Genomic DNA, 20883 nt, shown 5'->3' with positions numbered 1-20883 from the left:
ACAATCTTGCTGCAATTTGTCCATAAATTGCAATTTAAATTAGCTTTTCAGTAGCTATGTACTCCCGGACAGCTATACTGAAAACAAAAGGTTATTGTACAACTGGAAATCGGAGTAATGTCAAATCGGGGCGTCGGTGACATACAGCCTGAGGTGGGATTTTAATTTCTACTCTTACTGTTGTCGATCGAGGACGAGAGAAAGACCACCGATTGATTGTTCAGGTTCAGGTCCCACTCCTGGGTTTAGAGCAGTTTTAAATCCTGCACGGTGCTCCAGATCTTACATGGCAAGAATCCTTGCATGCATCAGGCCACCGTTGGATAACTTGTAGAGTCACGTGTTCGTTTTGTGTGATTGCACCTTCAAAGGATGCATCACAAGTACCCCCTTAATGTAGAATTAACAGAAGCTTCCTTAACTAGGATACAGTTGCACACAGACACGCTGCAGAAGACGGCAGCACAGACAACCGAGCAGTAAAAATGGGGGTCCGAGTGAAAAGAGCATGTGTTTTACAGCATGGACCCCCTACTCGCTTTACTCAAATGTACACAGGAAAATGCGTTTCCTCAAAGATCCCTAACACTAACTTGGACAGCAGTGAAGCCTGCTATACAGTAGTGTTAAGTGCCCGATCACTTTCATGCAGTCGCTACGTAGCCATTGTAAGCAGTACTTTACCTTAACGGGCATAAGGAGGAGAGGTATTTACAGTTTCCCTGGGAGGCCCGAGAAGAGGAAGCTGTAGAAACTCTTGTCTCACACGACGCTGGTCAGGAAAGTCTCGTCTTTAAATGTAGAAAAGATATATTTAGGTCTTGAGTGGCTATGTTTAGGTAGTTGAGCTAGAGGAGGGGATAGAAAGGCAAAAACAGCTTGTCCCACCCGCTCTTTACTATTGCGCAATCGCCTCCTGGCTGAAATCGCACTGGATGACACCAAATCCCACATGTGGCAGCTGGCTGAAGTCAGTAACAAAGTATCATTTCACATAAACAGAGTTGCCAAGAGTGTAGAAACTGGCAGTTTGTAATTTTTTGAAAACGTTGTTTTCCATGTTATCATTTTAAATAAATCAGTGATACCCATTTTTCCCCAAGTTTACAGAGATATTGTAGTTCTAAAAACCCTACGGTGAAGAACACTGGGTGTAAGTTTGGATTGTTTCTTTATGATCATAATACTTACATAAAACACGACATCGTGAGGGACAGTTGTTGCTTAATGGCAGCAAGACAGAATCATTCAAATGTTCATTTTATTCACAGGCAAATAAACTACTAAAACAGAATTCTTGCAAAGCTGAAAACAAAGCCCTCAGATTCTTAAAGAGCATTTGAACAGAGAGGTGTGAGGAATACTAACAGGATGAAGCAGGGATCACAGAAAGATCACATCTGGACTGTTAGGAAACAAAAGTTGGATACCATTCTTTGCCTGCGTGCATCTGACCTTTTAGCTCGTATGGCAAAGATGAGTCTGCTGTACGGAGTGAATAGTGTTCATTCAGGGATCAGAGTCTCAAAAAATAATCCATGTCAAGAACTTCTACACATTTAAAATATTGCCAGCAGTAAGCAGTCTCTTTGAGCTGACAATACAAGGCCTAATTTCAGCATCAGTATAAACACACCTTTCTATACAATATTTACAATATTTACAAGATCTTCTTTTTTTCAGTCATGGTCTCAGTTGTTGAGTTATTAAGCTGGGTGACACATCCCTTCTCTGGGAATCCCCATTTAGTGATCTGTAATCCGGATGGAAAGTTGCTTCTCCTCTATGATTTGACTTCTAAAAGTGGTTTGATGTCTTTAATCCCATGCTCTGCTGCCACAGCTATGATGTGGTCCAGGGCATTCATTTGGCCCAACATCTTCACAACATCCTTGACCTGCTCCCTGTTGTAAGACACGACATGACATGCACTATGAGCACTACGAAAAATACTCATCACAACACAGCTTAAAAGCACTCATTGTGAAAAAGGAAGAGTTAATATGATAAAACAACACTGACAATGCAATTGTTCCTAAAGCACATTCAATACCATTCTTGCAGATATAGCTATTAGTAAATTCAAGGCCCCAAGTTGTATATACAAAGCCATGTAGAGGTCCTTACTTTGAAGTGCGCCGCTCAATATCAGACCCGACCAGTGCGCTGCGGTGGATTGAGTTGGCCAGGTGGGTGAGGTAGCGACAGAATGGCTCCAACTGAGGCAACGTCTGCTGGCCTTTCAATCCAGAAAACCAGTGCGATGGCAAGCACTCCACCACCTGAGAAGCACACGAGAACGAATTAAACAATAGCTTTGTGTTATCATGTTCAGCGAGTCACTAATGGTAAAAAGATAACTAACTAACATCTAACACCCCAGCAGAAGGGCTAGTTTTTAACAATCATGTGACTTAAAAATGGCAACTGACCATGTAGTCATAAACAGGTACAACAGACCCCTCCAAAATATTTTGTCTGTGCATGCTCACTCTTTACCAGAATGATCTCAGCCAACAAATCTTATTGTATTTTACATGGTTGTAAATAACGAGTATGCAAGGTGGGGAAAAAAATGATGTATCACACAGTTTGTCACATGAGCAAACTAAAATTACTGCCTTACAGTTTGTGAGCAGTAATTTTTACAGTTTGTAAAATATATCATTTTAAACTAAATTTAATAGGTAGGACCAAAGATTTGTGTCACTAATTCTTATATTATATATATTATATATTATTCTATATTTAAAACTATATATCATGAAATCCACCCCTACTAAGTGATTACATTTTATCTACCTTTTGGCACTTCTGAATATTTTCCTCCCATGTATCTGTGGTCTGCAGTGCAGAGAGGATATATCGGTTGAGAGTGCTGTCCAAGGCCAAGTCTTTCAGAGAGGACGTGGATAAGATACCGTCCCACTGCAGGATGTTGCCCAGCAGCTAAGCATGAAGGAGACAAGAGTTAGACTGGACTCAAAGGCAGCAACACAAAAGTACATAATATCAGTGTGAAGATACTTTGATTATCAGCCCGCTGCAGCTGCTTTTCAAGTTATACAGATCTCATTGTGTAATCTCCAACAATCAGGCAAGCTATTCATGTGATGCTATCAGTTCAGCAACTGACTGGAGGAAGTAATTTAAAGACACACACACACAAAAACAAAACAAAAAGAACACACATTTGCACACGTACCTTCACACAGGACCAGAACTGCCTCTGATAGAATAAGTAGGGACCACTGTTCTTGTTCTCCAGGATGCTGAATAAAAGCAAGAGAGATTGCTTTAAGCAGTTTTATGTGCTTATTGTAAACATAGAAAAAATTCTAAGTGGAATCCAAATGTTAATATTGTTATTAATAAGAACATACTTCTTGGGGTACAGTGGAAGAAAGACATCTTCATCCAGAGTCCTCCTGGTCCGTAAGACAATTGTTTTCAATAGCTCCTAAAAGAAGGGGGGGGGGGGGGGGGGAAATCAAGGTAATGACAGCAGTTCTTCTAAAAAGATCAGGTAATCTAACAGCCAATGTATTTTGAGGAAAAAGATGATGAGGGTGGGGAGTACCTGTGTGTATCGGTTGTCCCCGTGCAGCACAGTGGGATAGCCTTTTAGCAGTCTGTGAATGAAGCTCACAAACCTGGTTGTTTGACTGCTGGAAAGTGGGTCCCACACCTGCTCTGCCAACACTGCCACATACACAAAGTAGAGAGAAATGCATATAGTAGGAGAAATTTTCTACAGGCTTGCAAGCCAAGGACATCTCTGAGCATGCTATGCCTCAAACCTGATAGTTTGGAGAGGATGACCTTCTCCACTATAGCAGGCAGCAAGCCGATGTCGCCATCTCCTTTTTGCAACGTGCTGTTCTCTTCGAAGCCGTAAAACAGCAGCGACTCAAACCAGAGCATGTACTCAAAGTTTGCACACTGCGCCTGCACAGTGAATAGAGAAAAAAAAGATTCCATCACTATTCCTCATCCAATTTCCTTTCAAAAAGGAACTGGTTACACTGATAATACACCCATGCCCTACCTCGAGAGGGTTCCATGTAATCAGCTGCAGACGGACTAAGGGGTTAAAGAGCTTGGGCAGACAGAGGCCTATGTAAGCATCTCTGTAGGTGTTGGCATACTCCTTCCTCCACACTTCGAAGTGGGATTTGATGTAGTCAAGAGAATGAAAGTCCTCCACAACATCCTCAAATACCTTCTTACTTTCCCTTATTATACGATCTGGGTAGCACAAAGAGATCACGTCAGATTTTAAAAAATTATCTTCAATATCAGTTCAATCTTATATGTATGGTACGTAATACATTTATTAGACTAACAACCAATGTAAGGTAAATGCCACAGCTGACCTAAATTAACAGTATTGATAATTACCTAAATCATTTTTAGGTTTCTGTAACCAGTGTGCACAGGCTCTTTAATCAAAACGATGCTTTCAATGCAAAAATATAACTACTGTTTTTCATTCATTTTCAAATTTACTCTTTGTTTACTAAAAAAGGCAGGAAAAATATTAACGCACATCTTTGGTGCAGTTCTTTTTAAACTTATATTCCTAAACAGAAAACCATTTGTTTTCTTGTTGAATGTTATATTCAAATAATTTGACTTATTTCAGAGAAATTCATTGAATTCAGTTTGTTAAATTTAAACAAGATTTTGACAAATTTCTTTTATTTTCTTTTAGTTAACGTTGTTGAGCACTGCATACAATATACATTTACTTTTTAATGTTTTTCTTTTTTTAAATACAGGAACACACCTCTCTCCATGTTGAAGCTGGTGATGTCAGTAGAAGTCTCCTCGTCATCAGATGATAAGCCTTCTTTATGTTCTGCCCTCTTTCCATTCTGCTCTCTGGCTTGTCGTCGACGTGTCCTGTATCCATCCACGAATACAAAGGAAGCCAAATTAAAAACATGAGCAGAAATTGCCTTTTACCAACTTGGCACTAAGGTGACACTCTCATGGTCAAGACTTAAAATCTGATGCACAGAAAACCTTTGTTTTACAAATCTATAGCTGGATTCACATTATTCGTTTCTGTGTAACTGTAATTGGTTTTGCATTTGTGGCCAAAAGTACAGCACAATACAGCTTTTCCACAGGGAGAGGAATGTGAGAACAAGCACACTTGGTACCTTCGTGCTTCTCTTTCAGCTATCCTCCTCTGACGACTGTGCTCTTGGTATGCTGCGCGATCTCGGCCAAATGAGTCTAGATTAGGAGCCATGACAGCTTTATCTGCAAGAGACAGGAGTAATGTTAGAGCCAGTAATGAGAAGCTAAGCCAACCCATAGCCTCATTCTTATTCTGATGACTAATTCCAAACTAAAACATGGGTACTCAAATAAGAAAGTATAATTAAAGGCTTAAAAATAAATTAGACGATCAGATCAAAATCTGTTTGAAATTTATCAAGCAGGTGAAGATATTGCCCTAGCCTTCCTATCTACTGGGCACCACTGGCAATAAAACATATTAAATCCAAACAATGTTTTTATCAATCACTTTTTGGTGTCAATTACTTACCAGGCTGGAACTTCACTTATGGCACAGTCAACGTGTCAGATGACATATCACTTAATTTGTTTTTTTAAATGCCATCTTTACACAGTCATCTTTACTTGAGCTGAGTTACAAACACCCAGCTGACTTTCAGATTCGGCCATTAAAGGACAGCCGAAACAGCTCCCTCAACAAAGCTTTTTCCATAAACGTACATGCTCATCCACTCGACAACACACATCACTTAGCTTTAATCGTATTTGTGAGAGAAATGTGATGCGATACAACAGTGTGAACCGCAGACACTCGCAGACATAACACGCACATACAGAGAGCTAATGAGGCCGTTCAAATAAATCATAAAAACCTTCAAGATGGACTGACTTGAAAGGCTTGCAAACTCCGACGATTCATCTTTAATATCATCCTGTCGTCTCTGGACAAGTCGCGTGGCCCGTTGCCTTAGTAACTGGTGCATGGCAGCCTCCAGCTCCAGGACAGCAGGCACCTGAAAAATATGATGCCTTCTGTGACCTCTGACCCAGCAAAAGTGGGACTCCGAGTCACAGGGATGTCTTGCTGAAGGGATAAAAGAAGTGGGATGGACAGTATAATACTGGAACCAAAATATTGCTGGTGTTGGGTGAAAATGTGCTATTCTGGGGGAGGCTCTCTGAAGGAAAGCCTGAACTTAGTGGACTTACTTAGTTTAAACACTAAAAAGTGACAAAGTTAAGGGTCAACTTAGATTATTTGTATAGAAAATATAGTGAAGTTCATCATTTCTACCCAACATAAACAATATCATGATCCAGACGTGTATATACTGTATGAAAGCACTCCACATTAATTCATGCTGACAATGGAAGGTTAGTGTCCCATTTGGAGCACAGATTAGTTGAGGAAACATAATGGTGGTGGGAAGGCCAGTTCTTCCATCATTCCATATAGTTACTGTAAGACCAAAACTAAATTATTCTGTGAAGACATGCATTCAGAAGTAGCTCTTTTATATATATACAAAATATATAGTTTGTGTAAAAGACATAGTATCTTTTACCAATCTGGACTCATTGTGAAAATATTTTAATACATACTTGTCTAATCTACTGTAATAATTTCTTTTGCAGCTTGAATTCATCTTTCATAAATCTGGTATCGTATTATATGAACAAAAACTAGTATATATTATTTCTGTTTAAACAGCTGATAATGTTAAACAACCTGAACAGGTATATTTATATATTCATAAATATTTTAATTAATTAATGAGAGCAGTTTTGAAGAAACTGAGAAATACCTGAAGTGTGCTTCAAGCAACATATATGTACTGTCACATTTGCTTGTTAGCACTGTTAACTAGCCGTAATTATTCAACAGTTTAAAAAAAATAAATATAATTACAATTAATCCTCAAAAGACAGCATTTCGATTGACTGTATCCCTTGGAAATCCACATTACGTGGAGATAACACAGACACAAAACAGCATACAGCTAATGAGACTGCAGGCGAATTCTCCCTTACCTTTTCACTGAAACACTCAAGCAAGTCTCCAACATACCCTCGCATCTCTTGCAAGAACTTATATTGCTCTGCATTGTCATTGGATGAGTCCTCCAGCTGCTGTATGGTACGCTCAGAAGCAGCTAGGTCTTCATTGATCTGTTTGTAGCGGTCGACATTTCCATTGTGGCCTGCATGCATTTGGCTGAGCCTGTAGACACATGACATACAAGGACAGAATGAATTAGATGGTTGTAAAGCTAGTGTAATCTTAATTACAAGCTCTGCAGATAGAAAAGTTTGAAGTACACCAACAATGATAAACAGCAACTAGAGAGGCAACATTTTTGCCTCTCTGGCCCTTAGATCTGTGGACTGTGTGTCTCTGTCATCAGGACCACAGCAAACAGATGGCAGCAGCCGAGCTGAGGACTGAAAACAGACGTTGGTGCAGTTTTCTACTGGACCTACCTATCCTGCAGGCGTTTCTTTACCAGATCAATGGATACCGGGATTAGATCATTAAGAGGGGCCCCGTAGTGAACAGAACCATTGTCAGCTTGTCCAGTCGGTTTGGCAGTCTGTGGAGCCACTGTACTGTAGGTGTAAGGCATGCTGTAGGAAGAGCCATACGGCTGACTCTCATAGCTGTTCTGGTAGTAGACTGTGCTGTCTTCTGGCTGACTGCTTTGGACCTATTCATTAGGAACACAGAAACACAAAACACTTCAGCTACTAAAAATAACAGCATTGCTCCAACTAATGATTAAAGCACAAATTTTCAACCCCATAAACTATTCAATATATTAGGGTGGCACAATGGATCAAATTTTAATTTCAATCATGATTTTGGCTTCGCACAATTAATTAAACACGATCAAGCGATATTGAAAATGCATGCTGCACTTTAAAATGCAAAGGCAAATCAAGCCTTTCCTAAACATTGCATATGCTTAACACAGCTGTTCCCTGCACCATGTAGTTTCCTATACTAGCTTGGATGAGGAACAACTTTAAAAGACTGATGTACAGCAAAAGTCAGACACAGTGAAGAGCTTGTGCCTGATCATTACGCATCATTTGGAAATGCGTCACTCAATTCAAAGCATTTGAATTGAGTGACGTTAACCAAGAAGACATCATATGCAAACAGTTCTGTAAAGGTGTGTCTGCCTCGTAAAGCAACACAACTTATTCAAGTTGCTTCCAGCTCACAAAGATGCACTGAAATAACCAACACAATTGCATTCCATTTGACCAAAATGTGTGTCCACTAAACATTGTGAGTAACAAATTCACATCCATTATGCAGGTATAATGAATGTTGTGAAACACTATATTTTACTTCACAATGCCAAAGTGAAAGCAAATGGTTTGGGTTGTGTGGTGGCAGTCTGAGTACCAATGCCCTGAAATCCCTTACTCTGGCCACCTTATCCAACTCATCCAGTTGGATTAAATCACCCATGTTCTGGGTCTGCCCCTGGGCTTCCTCCCAGTAAGACATGCCCAGAATACCTCACCTAGAAGGTGGTACCCTAGTCAGATGCCTGAACCCCCTAACTTACTCCTTTATATTTGTAAAAGACCAGCAGCTCTACTCCGAGTCCCTTTTGAACGACCGATCTTCACGCACACTCTAAGAGAAAATTCAGCCATCTGGGAACCCATTCTGCTTCTATCTATGACTAACAAGTGAGGCTAGACAGATACTGATTAGTAAATAGACAGCTTCATGACTACAAAAGATTGGTGCAGCATCTGCATCACTGTGGATGCCGCTCCAATTCATCTATCGCTCTCTCCCTCCACTCTCTGCTCACTCGTGAACAAGACCTCGTCCCTGACCTGGAGTGATCACTCCATCCTTTTCCGATTGAGAACCGTGGTCTCAGGCTTGGAGGTGCCGATTCTCATTCCAGCCGCTTCACACTCGACCAAACTGCTCCAGTGCAAGCTAAAGGTCACCACCAAATTACCTAAATACACTCAAGTTTCACAAAGATTGAGATGCTCTTACACACTATCTAAAGACATTGTTCCAATATATTCATATGGAAGAACAAATACTCAAATTGCTCCACTTAATTGAAAAACAGAAAAACTCTGATTAAGGGAAAGCCCCCGTTTTTTAGTAAACAATACAATGGCAGCACAGAATCAAACAGCAAGTAAAAACACAAACATCATTCACTGTCAACAGTCACACCTGAAAGGAGAATATTTTTATTATATCTCTCTGTCCAGAGATTCAGTACATCTTACCTGGGGTATGCTGATTCCTTTCCTAATTTGCTCCTGCTCCCAGCGGCTCACCTCCTCATCCTGTCCGGTATCCAGTGCTTCATCATCACTACCCTCAATACCTGTACACATATGAAAGACACATCCATTTTTAATAAAGTTAAAAAAACAAAACAAATCTGATTCAGAATAGTAGCCAGTAGACAGCAAGCAGGGAAGTTGAATAGAGTACCAATCTCCTCGGCTATCTTTTGTCTCTGGCTTTTGTTCCTGACGCCGCTGAAGCGGATCCTTTTCTCTTCCTCATCTTCGTCATCGCTGGCATCTTGGTCTTCTCGTACCAGACGTTTCTTGGGCGTCTCTGTTTCAACCAGAGGAGCATCACCTCCCAGCTCTCTAGCAAGCTGCCGGCGTTTTCTGGCAGCATGGATAAATGCTGCATCAGGAATCTCCCCTGGAATAAAGTCAGAAAAGTCTTCATCTAACTTCTTGTGATGCAGTGCAAACAACAACCAATACAGCTTGTGTGTTTGGGGCATAGTACTAATGCAGTTAAACTAACACAGCAGAGTAGTAGATGTAAAACGCTGCACCTGTTCTCAAGATATCAAAACCAAAGACACTGATATTCCTTGTTACATAACACACAGAAAACTCCACAGCTATTACAATGCCAATAAACTGTCATAAAAGTGCTCCTGTGATGACAGTCCTTTCAGATAGGTACTGTGGTGGAAGTGTGTGTTGTATATACCTGGTCTCAAGCTGCCAAGTGTAGAAAGTGTGTTGAATGTTGCTCCTGTGCTGTTGCTTTTGGACATTTGACTGTTTGTCTGACCGCTTTGACTCCTTGCATCCTCCTCCTGTTCATCAGCACTCTCCACCTCCATTTCTTCCTCTCCCTGTTCACTACTTGCTCTGCTAATAACTTCCTCTTTAACTGCAGGCTGAGTTGGAGCATCTAGGAAAAACAAAAAACAGGAATGCAGTGAAAGATGCATCAAGTCGAGTGAAAACATTTATGGCACAGTTGTGACTGTCAGATGTGGCTGACAACACAACTACTATGGTTAAAGAAGGTGGGGGCCTCTGACAATTAATTAGCTGAAACATTGGAAGTATTTGCTAACGTAATTTAATGTCACAGTTAAAAAGAATACAGTTCTACTGCTTAATTAGGCTTCACCTTATTTCATAGTTGGGCGCTAATATATAGATAAGTAGTAAATATAATATTTCATGGTTCACATGACAGCACATAACGCATGGCATTGACAGTAGGCTAACGCACCTGATTTGACATCCTGTTTGGTAGATCCAGACCTCTCCAAGTCCTCCTTGTATTCTTTCTTGAGTTGTTTCACAATCTTTTTGCTGTGATTGGATTTCTTCACTCGGAACACCTCTGAGCCGTCTGTTTACAAACAAGTCGTAGCACAAAGTTAATGAGTCCAATTAGCCATGCACAACTTGCATGTTAGCTTGGTGGTCAATAACTTTCTTCCCTCTACAGTGCCTGGAGTAGAAGTGTAGTTTGCGCAGAATATGCAGAAACTGTTTGATAACGATCATACTTAAAACTACCACGCTTTCTTCGGCTAATGTGAACAAGCTAGCTAGCTTAGCATCGGTTTGGCTACCAAAGTTACCTTCTTCATCGACGAAGCTCAGCAAACTGGCCTTCGTGGGTCCTGGCACGGCAGTCGTATCTTTGACCTTCTTCTCCTTCTTGACGGCTCTAACGCTGTTAGCCTGAAGGCCGTTACTATGACAGCTCTCTGTAGTGCTGAGCACTCCGGTAGCGTTGCTGTTGGAAGTCTCCATAAATGGGATTTCGGTAGGCCCAAACATTGTCGGCGCCAGCTGCGGCTGCTGACTCTCCTCCTGCTCATCCTCGTCGGACTCATTCCGACGTCTAAAGTTAGCTCTTTTCGCCTTTTTAAACATTTTTTTTATTTACCCGCTAAATGCAACAGTGCACGTGCAAACACGGTTCATCTTAAAAATGTAACTCGAGCCGAAAGATGTCATAACCACACACCAGGTCAGCCATTTTCTTTCAGAGATTTGCAGTGGATGCCGCGGTGCTAGACGGCTGTCTTTCCTCGGCTGTGATTGGCTGTTTCGCTGTCAGGCAACCGATTCTTCTTCGGTGTTTCTCGGGAGTTATTGTCCTTTCTCCACTGAAAGGACTTTTGAAATACTGCCTCCTTTGTAGTTTTAACTAGCTATTGTCCCGCGTCCTGAACAGCATGCGGCTCTTTTAGGTTTTTCCAGTAGTTCAGTGTAATTCTGACAAAGAACGAGGCAAATAATTATATTTATAATAATAATAATATGTAATAATAATTTAAAAAACTGTTTAATTTTTATTTATTATGATTTCTTGTGATTCTTGTCCAACTATAAAACTGGGCAACCTAGCCTACTTTTATGTGCCTATGTCAAATGATGTGCCTACTGACACAGTGTCCAATTTCAAACAGTCTGTTTAATTTAACAAATTGCTGTACTGCATGGGCGTAGATTTGGCATGAACGGAGGGGACGTGTCCCCACCAATATCCAGCGATTATTGAATTGTCCCCACCAATAATTTGATCTCTTCGAGTAAAGAAAAACAAACCCGATAGTAAGAAAAAAACGATCTGTCGGCGTCTCATTCAGCGAGCGGTGCAGAAAGAGTTAAATTACGTTCTCTACTGGAGTCCTACGTCATGTGACAAATATGGCCAATGTGATTGGCTGTGCCTTTCAGGGAGCTCTGTTTAGTTTCAGCAGCGGCAAACCTGCGCTGCGAGGAGGATGGCAGCAAAGAGGAAGAACCTGGATATAAGAAATAGTGATGGGCAGATGAAGCTTCATGAAGCACTGAAGCTTTTCATCCAGTTCACCCCAGCGCAAAGCTTCTTGAAGCTTCATTTGCTCTAGTAGGACATCTACTGGACAGCCTGTAAATGTCAACAACAAAAGGAGTGTGTAAAACATGTATATTGTAGTGATGGCAGTATACTGTGTATATTTATACTGGCAGTATGGAAAATGATCATTTGGAAATGCTTAAAATGGAAATGATCATTTACTGTGAGGTGAGGTGTGGTTGGGGTGTGGACAGTAGTTGTGCTTTTGTAACGTTGAGGTATGGACAGCTACACACCTGCCTGTTCACATTTTATTCTGTAAAAACTGCATTTTCACTGCTTTTATGACCTTTTTAGTGGGGAGAACATAGCTAGGATTTAACGATTTAACAAATCCTTTGTCCTCCACAATGCTAAACGGCTGGTAGTCCTCAATCACCATGCTAACCAGGTTTTCATCTATTTGAGATTGTTTTTGTTGTCTTTCCTCAGGAGAACAAATCACAAATATAAATATTTGTATAGTACACACATAGTACACTTCGAATTGGGACAGCCGTCGTCGCGGGGCGGTGACGTAACCGTACTTAAAATGCGTACTTCAAGCGTGCAGACCCTGAAATGGGACACAGCACTAGACCACAAAGGCCGGGTCCTCAGGTGGACGCAGCCTCTGAATTTGGACACCCCCGGCCTGTTTCCGGTCGGACAATAATAACGGTGACATTTAACTTATTTTATCCGATAAATAAACACTGAAAGATTCAAGTTTTTTGTGTGTATATATATATATATATATATATATATATATATTGTATATATATGTACCCCCCGCCCCAGCCCCTTTGAATGTCTCCCTAATTCTGAGGTCTCAAGGTTGGCAAGTAGGTGCTAGGCTTGGCCCACATCAGTCTAAAATTGTATGTAACCATGAATAATGTGATGCCATGTCCACCAGGAGAGACTGGACAGTATAGATGTAAAACCAATATGCCAGCAGTTCATTTCAGCTAACGAGAGGAGCAGGCATGTGTTTGTTGTGTGGGACATGTAGTCCATGTCTGTTGCTGTAACAGTAGTTTATGTTTAGAATAAAACATCCCAGCTCACTGATCTGATCGGGGCAATAGTGCCTAAAATGTTGCATAATGTTGCTAAGAGATCTTTTACTTTGTGGTAAACTTAGATGAGTAGTTTTATGGACAAAACCCACCAGGTCATTCAGTGTTCCCTTAGTGCTAATGTGTCAGAGATGTTGGTGTAATATAACTGAAGTAATGTTGTTAAGTCCTTAAAGTCATATTATTTTATTGTCATGACTGTATTTGAAGCTATTTTCACTTTTGTATGATACTTGATTTATATGGAATATGGCTGAAGTAAAATAAAGTCTAAAATACTTAGTCAGTCATTTGTTTAATAGTAATTTAACATTATATAATTCACATATAAAACTATGAATTGTAATTTTAAACGGTTTAAAAGCAGGTAGAATAGCATATGTAAGCAAGTATATTTCTCCTTTTATCAAGAAGCAAAAACAAAAAGGAAAAAATAAGAAACGGGGCAGGGGTCGATGGTTGAATCATCCGTCCCCACCAATGCCACAACCAAATCTACGCCCTTGCTGTACTGACAGTAAATTTGATTTAATTTGCATAGAGTGGCCTTCTTAACTCTTTGGCCACTTTCTTTCAAGCTAGGCCTTAATACTTTTTTCTGTCACTTCCTAATTGTTCAATAAAAAGCTAAAACCTTTTTTACTATAATAAAAATACAAAGTTAAAGTAGAAAAATTGTAACTTTACACTGCGGAGTCACATGTGATTTTAAATCACTATCAATTAGTGGTTTAAATATAAGTAATGGTGGCATGCTAATTTATACTTAAAAGACTGTGTTACCTTCATTATATGAGCTACACTTCTTTTTCTTCAAGAACTGCTTTTACGTGACAGACAGATGTCGCGGGGGTGTGGTCTGTGGCTCCGCTGGAGAGGTGGGGTAGTGCTGTGTGTTCGGGGGCATGTGCCAGGGAAGATGTCAGGGCAGGTTGGATCAACTGGCTGGCTGTCTTCCTTGTTTTAGTAACTCGTGGGGTCCGAAGAAAAGGAGACCTGAGCCAGAGACACGATGGCTGAAAAGTCTAATTGCTGAAAAAATAAAATAAAATAAAACCTCACTTGCCCCGCAACACTAACTGTTTCTGTGTGTGTCGTGCCGGGGTCCAAGACAGGGAGTTGTGTCACATAAAGGTTGCCGACCCCTGGTCTGTGGTGTGTCCAGTTGTGTTAGTCTCCTGACGGAATCTGTGTATCAGGTTCTCCCTTTAATGCAAATCTTTAATGTTGCCCCTCTATATGTCCTAACTTTGAAGACCTGTATTCACCACCCTGCATGAAGTCAGGATGTTCTTCACTGTCATTTTTACAGTTAGCAATAAACAGTGTTCTAGACAGGTGATGATGAACATCTTAACCTACTTCTAATTATTTGTGCTTCTCTATTGGTTTTGCTGCTTTATACTGTTTTCCTTTTTTTGTTAGTTTTATTTTGATGTGAATCATCGGTCATTTACTATATGAATAAATGTACTTACATTCTTATTAGTTTTGTGCTACAAACTCAATGACATTGTCATTACTTTATTATTATCCTCCAAATTATTCTATAGTCTTCTGCTACATGTTTTCCAGAAACAGCACCTTTCTGGTTCCCACACTATTACATTACATTTTTCTACTCGTGAGTTAATTTCAGATTGGTGAACTGTTGTTCATATACTAGATGTTCAGATGAGTTAAAGTGTAGTTCAGTAAATCTTGGTGTAGAGGGGCCACGGTGGAAAATGTCTCACTAAGAAATAAGTGACATAATAACTTGTATTGTGAGCTACAGCAGATTTGTGCTCGTTGTGGATGCATTGTGGTCAGATGAACGCTGTACTGGTTTAGTCCTCTTTGTGCGTCTTACATTTTATACATTTGCATTTTATATAAGCAGATTCCAGAATAAAGATTCAAACAGACGATTATTAGGTTTATTTTAGACTGATAAAAGCTTCAAAGTCAGCCCTGCTGCCCAGCACCCATACGTTTGGATTTTTCAGACAGTTATTTTGAACAATTTTTCAGATAAACTTTAATTTCAATAGTCAAAAACTGTGTTTATTGAATAATCTGTCAAATTTGCAAAGGAGTGCTTTACATTTGTCCTGTTTGTCCACAAATATATTTTTAAAAGCATAATTACTATTAAAAATGTTCCAAAAACAAAAATTCCAAATTAAATCCAAAGTGGCATCTCTCTTTCTCTCCTTTTCTCTCTCTTGCATACAGATCATGTACAGAACTGATGTCTGTTGAAAAAAATCTCTATCTCCTCGATTGATATGATCTTGTCATGAAACGGCTGTGGCAGGTAGGAGAAAGGGCCCAAATGCAGAACTCAAAACACGGGGATGAACTGATGGGGGCTACTTTATTACAGTTGCAAAAGTCACACAAAAAACACTTGCAAAACCAAACGAAAACCTAGAAACTGGGAACTAAAAACAAAACACTGGGAAACTAAGGATGGTGATTTCTGGGAGCACAACAGGAGAAACCCACACAGCATGAAAGGATGACACGAAACTGACAGACAGAAACACAGGACTAAAATACACTGAGGGATAACGAGGGAATGGGACACAGGAGGAGATCACAGCTGGGACTGAGCACACTTGACGAGACTAAGGGGAGACAAGGCTAGAGACACAGTCATGAGACAAGGGACCATCAAAGTAAAATGACATGAACACAAGGGGAGCACAGAGAACACCCAAACACTGGAAGAAAAATAACACAAAACCCACAAAACTCTAAAAAATTAATAAACACAGACCATAAACATGGAGTCATCAGACTCCGGACCATGACAGATCTTCCTTGGAAACACTTTGTGTGTTTGGTTTTTGCTGTTGGTGATATTTGTTATATTGTTTGAAGTACTGTATTAGTTTATGTTCTCTCCTCTTCAGCAGGACCATGCAGATGCTGAAGCTCACTGACATGTGCAGCACAGAAAGAAGGATGTGTGCAGGTGGGATCGTGTGGTGTCATAAGAGCCCCTGAAGCCTCATGTGGACAGACCATCCAGCTACACGTGGAAAATGAACTCACTTGACAGTATTTTGTAGATCTTTAAATGCATATCATTTACATATCTACAAATTTACTTATTAACCGAAAAAACTGGAACGCTGTTCTGGATCATTTACTTTAACCTGCTGCAGCCCCTGGATGTTACTGATTTCTGTCTCCTTTTAATGGTTGACTGCAAGCCAGAAATCAGCGAGCTGTATATGTTGGCTCCAGTTTACTATGACATGTTCAGCAAGTTCATTCTTCAAAGTTCATGCATGCACCTGCAGAAGTCTCGCAAAAAGTCAGGGATTAAAAAATATTATAATTTACTTGTCAGTTGAATTTAGAAAGCCAACCACTTTTTGTGTTGTTTTAAAACAGCAAATTGTTTTCTTTCATAACTATACCACAGTTAGCCATTCAGAGGACTTAATGCACACCCAAATTATCTGATGTAGTCTGCAATGGTAAAATGGCCTGTATTTGTATAGCGCTTTACATAGTCCCTAAGGACCCCAAAGCGCTTTACACTACATTCATACACTGGTGATGATGGCAAGCATTGTAGCCACAGCTGCCCTGGGGCGCACTGACAGAGGCAAGGCTGCCGGACACTGGCACCACTGACCAGCACCAGTAGGCAACGGGTGAAGTATCTTGCACAAGGACACAACGACCGAGACGGTCCAAGCCGGGGCTCGAACCAGCAACCTTCCGATTACAAGACAAACTGCCAACTCTTGAGCCATGATCGACCCCTGTAGTTCTGTACCAACCCAAAAGAAATGTTATGGAAAGTTGTATAATCTCAGAGCAGTGTCACTATGGTTTGTCAGCCCCTGACACACTGTTAATGACAGAAAAAGCAACAAATCTCAAGTCTTACAGTAAAGAGTCACGGAAAGGTACAAATCAAACAAACAAACAAACAAGCTGTTGAAAATCGCTTCTGTTTTAATGTATAAATTTTGACTTCCTAGGCTCAGCATGAAGGAATTTATTGGACCAACAATATTGGATAAAAATGTATTTTATCTAATATCATCCGAGTGTCTCCTTGACTTGATCTACAATGGTGTATACTGTTTATCCTCAGCTCAACATATTTGGTCGAATACTGCCACCTACTGTACGAGTTTATGTTTTACCAGAGTTTCATAAACTTCATGATAAAATTAATAAATGAATGGATAAAAGTAATAACAATAAATACATAAACATGTAAATGGCATCATGTCATGTTCTTCTTGTAATCGGAAGGCTGCCGGTTTGAGCCCCGGCTCGGACAGTCTCGGTTGTTGTGTCGTTGGGTAAGACACTTCACCCGTTGCCTACTGGTGCTGGTCAGAGGGCCCAGTGGCGCCAGTGTCCGGCAGCCTCGCCTCTGTCAGTGCGCCCCAGGGCGACTGTGGCTACAATGTAACTTGCCATCACCAGTGTGTGAATGTGTGTGTGAATGGGTGAATGACTGAATGTCATTTTACCATTTTTTTCTGCTTTTTTGGACAAGCAAAGACTTTTACATATATTTTCTCTTACATTCAGTAAAATCCCTTGGAAATTATACTTCATATCTTAGCTTATGTCCCACAAATATAGAATATTCATTACACCTCATTTAGATATTGTCTATTGTCAGATACTGTGTTCTTTCTGATAAACATGTTGCTACTTATAGATTTTGCTACATTGTGTCTAAATCTTAATCTTTACAAAATAAAATCTAAAAACTATTAAACACTATTTAAATTAACTATAACTTCAGAGATCAAAACTGAATGTGTAGAATATAAAATGTAATGTGCTAAAAGTTGCTACAAGTGTGATGACTTTGCACACAAATAAGGTTTTAAATGCTTTTCTCCTGGAAATTATGCCTTTACTGCCATCTTTATTGTTGCAAAATACACCCTTAATTTTGAATTCTGAATTCAACGAATCGCTCTTGCTCTCTCTCTCTCTCTCTCTCGCTCATGCTTTTGTTGCTACTTGGAATCTCTGGTGATAAAAACCTGAATAATATGAAGTGATCTTTTAATTTGTCACATTGGACAACACTTTGTGTGCAGATCCAGTAGCTCATTTAAAAATACATCCTCTTGCTTCACCTCTGAGATTGGAATTGTCACACTAGCAGATATACGTTAGTGAACTTTTGCTGCAAACAGTTTTTCAACACTGCATTTGAAATGACCCGCCACATCCTCCATTGGTGTGCAGGTGGGAATGTGTGGTGGGATACATGTCTCTGAGGCCTCAGATGAACAGACCATGCTGCAGCATGTGAAAGATTCACTCACTGGACAGTATTCTGTAAATTTCCATCAGAATTGTTTTAAAGCATGCTCAATCATCCAGTCATCTCTTGAACAGCACCAAGTCATTGGTTCAGGTATGTGGATGACACCTGGGTAAAAATCAAATCTCAGGATGTGCCCCAATTCACTGATTCACAAACACATCAAATTCATCAGGGAGGATATGAAAAGTCTTCTTAGACTGTGATTTCCATCAGTAATGGTGAACATTTAAAAGTTGATTTGTACTGTAAACCTATGCATATGGATCAGTATTTAAGATTTGAGTCTCATCATCCTCTGGAGAACAAACTGGGTGTCATCAGGGCAGTATAACACAGAGCGAACACCATCCCCACAGACACAGTGGCCAGGGAAGTAGAAGAACATCATATCAAGAAGGCCCTGAGTAAATGTGGTTATCCCAGCTGGACATTTGTCAAAGCTGGGAAGCACCTAAAGAATACTCCAGGCGTTCCAAGAGAAAAGGACAACTGCTACCTAAGCGAAAACCTTTAGTGATCCGTTATGTGTCAGGAGTATTGGAAAAGCTTCGGTGTCATGGTGTCTCTGTGGCTTTTAAACCCAAAAACATGCTGAGGCAAAAAATTGGTCCACCCCAAGGATGCGTAAACAGAGTAATATAGTGTGCGCTGTTAAGTGCCAGGAGGATGATGCCATGATTGTGATGCCATGATTTATACATCGGGGAAACCAAACAACCTCTGGCTAAGCAGATGGCACAACACAGAAGAGCTACCTCATCAGGCCAGTACTCTGCAGTCTATTTACAGCTACAAGTCAGTGGACACTCTTTCAATGATGAGGATGTACACATCCTGGACAGGGAGGAACGTTGGTTTGAGCGTGGAATCAAGGAGAGGCCATTTACGTGAAAAGGGAAAGACCATCTCTGAATCGAGGAAGGGTACATCTTTCACCATCTTGCAATGGTGTGATTGCAGCAATTCCCCAACTCTCACTGCTATTGATTAATGGTCATCAATCAATGGTCATGACAATTTGCTTAATGATCAAGAAACTACCAGCATTGAAACAGCCCATTGTTAGTCTTGACTTGATTTTACAAGGTTTGAGCATTACAAAGTTAAAACAGATCAGTGTACAGCAGTGGTTTGTGCTATGGCTCAATAAAGAGGTCAGTATGTTTTGAAAAGCTCTGCTGAAAATGAGCTCTATTAAAAAAAAGCGCATGGAAATTTTTGACAAAACTAAATTTCATAAAACGACTAATAATTTTGTCTTCACCTGTAAATTAACTCAAGAAAGCCAACTGCTTTAGCTTTTATGACAGCAAATATTTTTCATTCATCACTGTAATATTTTCACCCTTCCCTGAAATCCATTGGAAGTCATACCTCATACAAATTATATAAATACAGCTCTTTGTTATAATGCTTATGTTATTGAGAACCTTATAAAAACACACCTATCTCATAGACACTTTGTTATTAAACAGTTGATTTTAATCTGCTTTTCCTGGGTGTTAATCTTAGACTTCCACTCCTCATTTGCCTTTGAATGCCTTCACTGATTCCATACACTGATATTGTCTCCCTTTGATATCTGTGTCCCACGTCTTTCCATGAATCCCTCACTCTCTTCTTATCAAAGATTTGGCCATAGAAAAACCATGGCCACATTCAGTTTCTGTTCAGTTTCTGTATGTATTTATTCTGTATATATTCTGCAGCAAAAAAAATAGGAAAATGTCAGGCAACGAGTTGACACAGGACCTGTGAATACTTCTGGTCCTTTTCTCCGAAGCATAATCAGACATGGCCAAGAAACCATTCCCAAGGAAGGGAAACAGGGAAAAAGGTTTGAAGTATGCCAAATTACAGAAGAACTCAACTGAAAATCAGTGGTAACAGATTTTAGGTTTAGATCATCATGACTATGAGAGGAGGCAGAGCAGTGAGAGTCGAAACTTGTCTGGCAGCTTTTGCAATCAGAATAATGATCCGAATGCAGTGTTGTGCCAAATACATTTTGCTTTTCCAACATGAGCTCCATAGGCTCCTCTTGCTCATATGTTTGTTTGTTTTTTTAATTATCTCTTTATTTATTCATTTCTATTAGTATTTTTTTCAGTTATTACAGTATATGTGTAGCGTGACAATGTCTAAGTTTACTCTGCTGTGTCAAAGACGAGCAGGAAAGTTCCATCTTGGCACTGAAAATGGATTTGACTTGGCCCATTTTGCATTAGGCATGTATGCACAGTTACTGGTCTGTCTGCTAGTCATCATCAAGATCCGTGGTAATTAGAGCTTGATATAAAACAACAACA

At 40.0% G+C, this 20883-nt stretch overlaps 2 protein-coding genes across 3 annotated transcripts in view; both read right to left on the bottom strand.

The window, feature by feature from the left end:
- Positions 1 to 893, bottom strand: part of slc7a1a (solute carrier family 7 member 1a) — a 32548-nt gene extending 31655 nt beyond the window's left edge. For both annotated transcript variants that reach the window (XM_035911672.2, XM_006800058.3), the window contains exon 1: positions 685 to 893. The gene's annotated coding sequence lies outside the window, so the exon portion shown is untranslated. The remainder of the gene's footprint in view (positions 1 to 684) is intronic.
- A 351-nt stretch (positions 894 to 1244) lies between these two features.
- Positions 1245 to 11390, bottom strand: paxbp1 (PAX3 and PAX7 binding protein 1). The gene is made up of 18 exons (XM_006800057.3): positions 10935 to 11390; positions 10577 to 10699; positions 10040 to 10246; positions 9518 to 9739; positions 9307 to 9407; positions 7513 to 7736; positions 7063 to 7252; positions 5921 to 6044; positions 5169 to 5271; positions 4790 to 4905; positions 4049 to 4248; positions 3801 to 3948; positions 3581 to 3702; positions 3384 to 3460; positions 3206 to 3272; positions 2803 to 2949; positions 2128 to 2282; positions 1245 to 1904 (listed from the first exon to the last, which is right to left on the bottom strand). The coding sequence occupies exons 1-18, from the start codon at positions 11230 to 11232 to the stop codon at positions 1784 to 1786; spliced, it is 2745 nt and encodes a 914-aa protein (XP_006800120.2). The 5' UTR covers positions 11233 to 11390; the 3' UTR covers positions 1245 to 1783.
- Between the last annotated feature and the right edge of the window lie 9493 nt (positions 11391 to 20883).

This window comes from Neolamprologus brichardi, chromosome 10 (genome assembly GCF_056152115.1).
Source record: "Neolamprologus brichardi isolate AB-2024 chromosome 10, ASM5615211v1, whole genome shotgun sequence".
Classification (NCBI taxonomy): domain Eukaryota; kingdom Metazoa; phylum Chordata; class Actinopteri; order Cichliformes; family Cichlidae; genus Neolamprologus; species Neolamprologus brichardi.
Note: the sequence above shows the minus strand (reverse complement) of the source record. Positions and strands in the feature narration are given on the sequence as shown.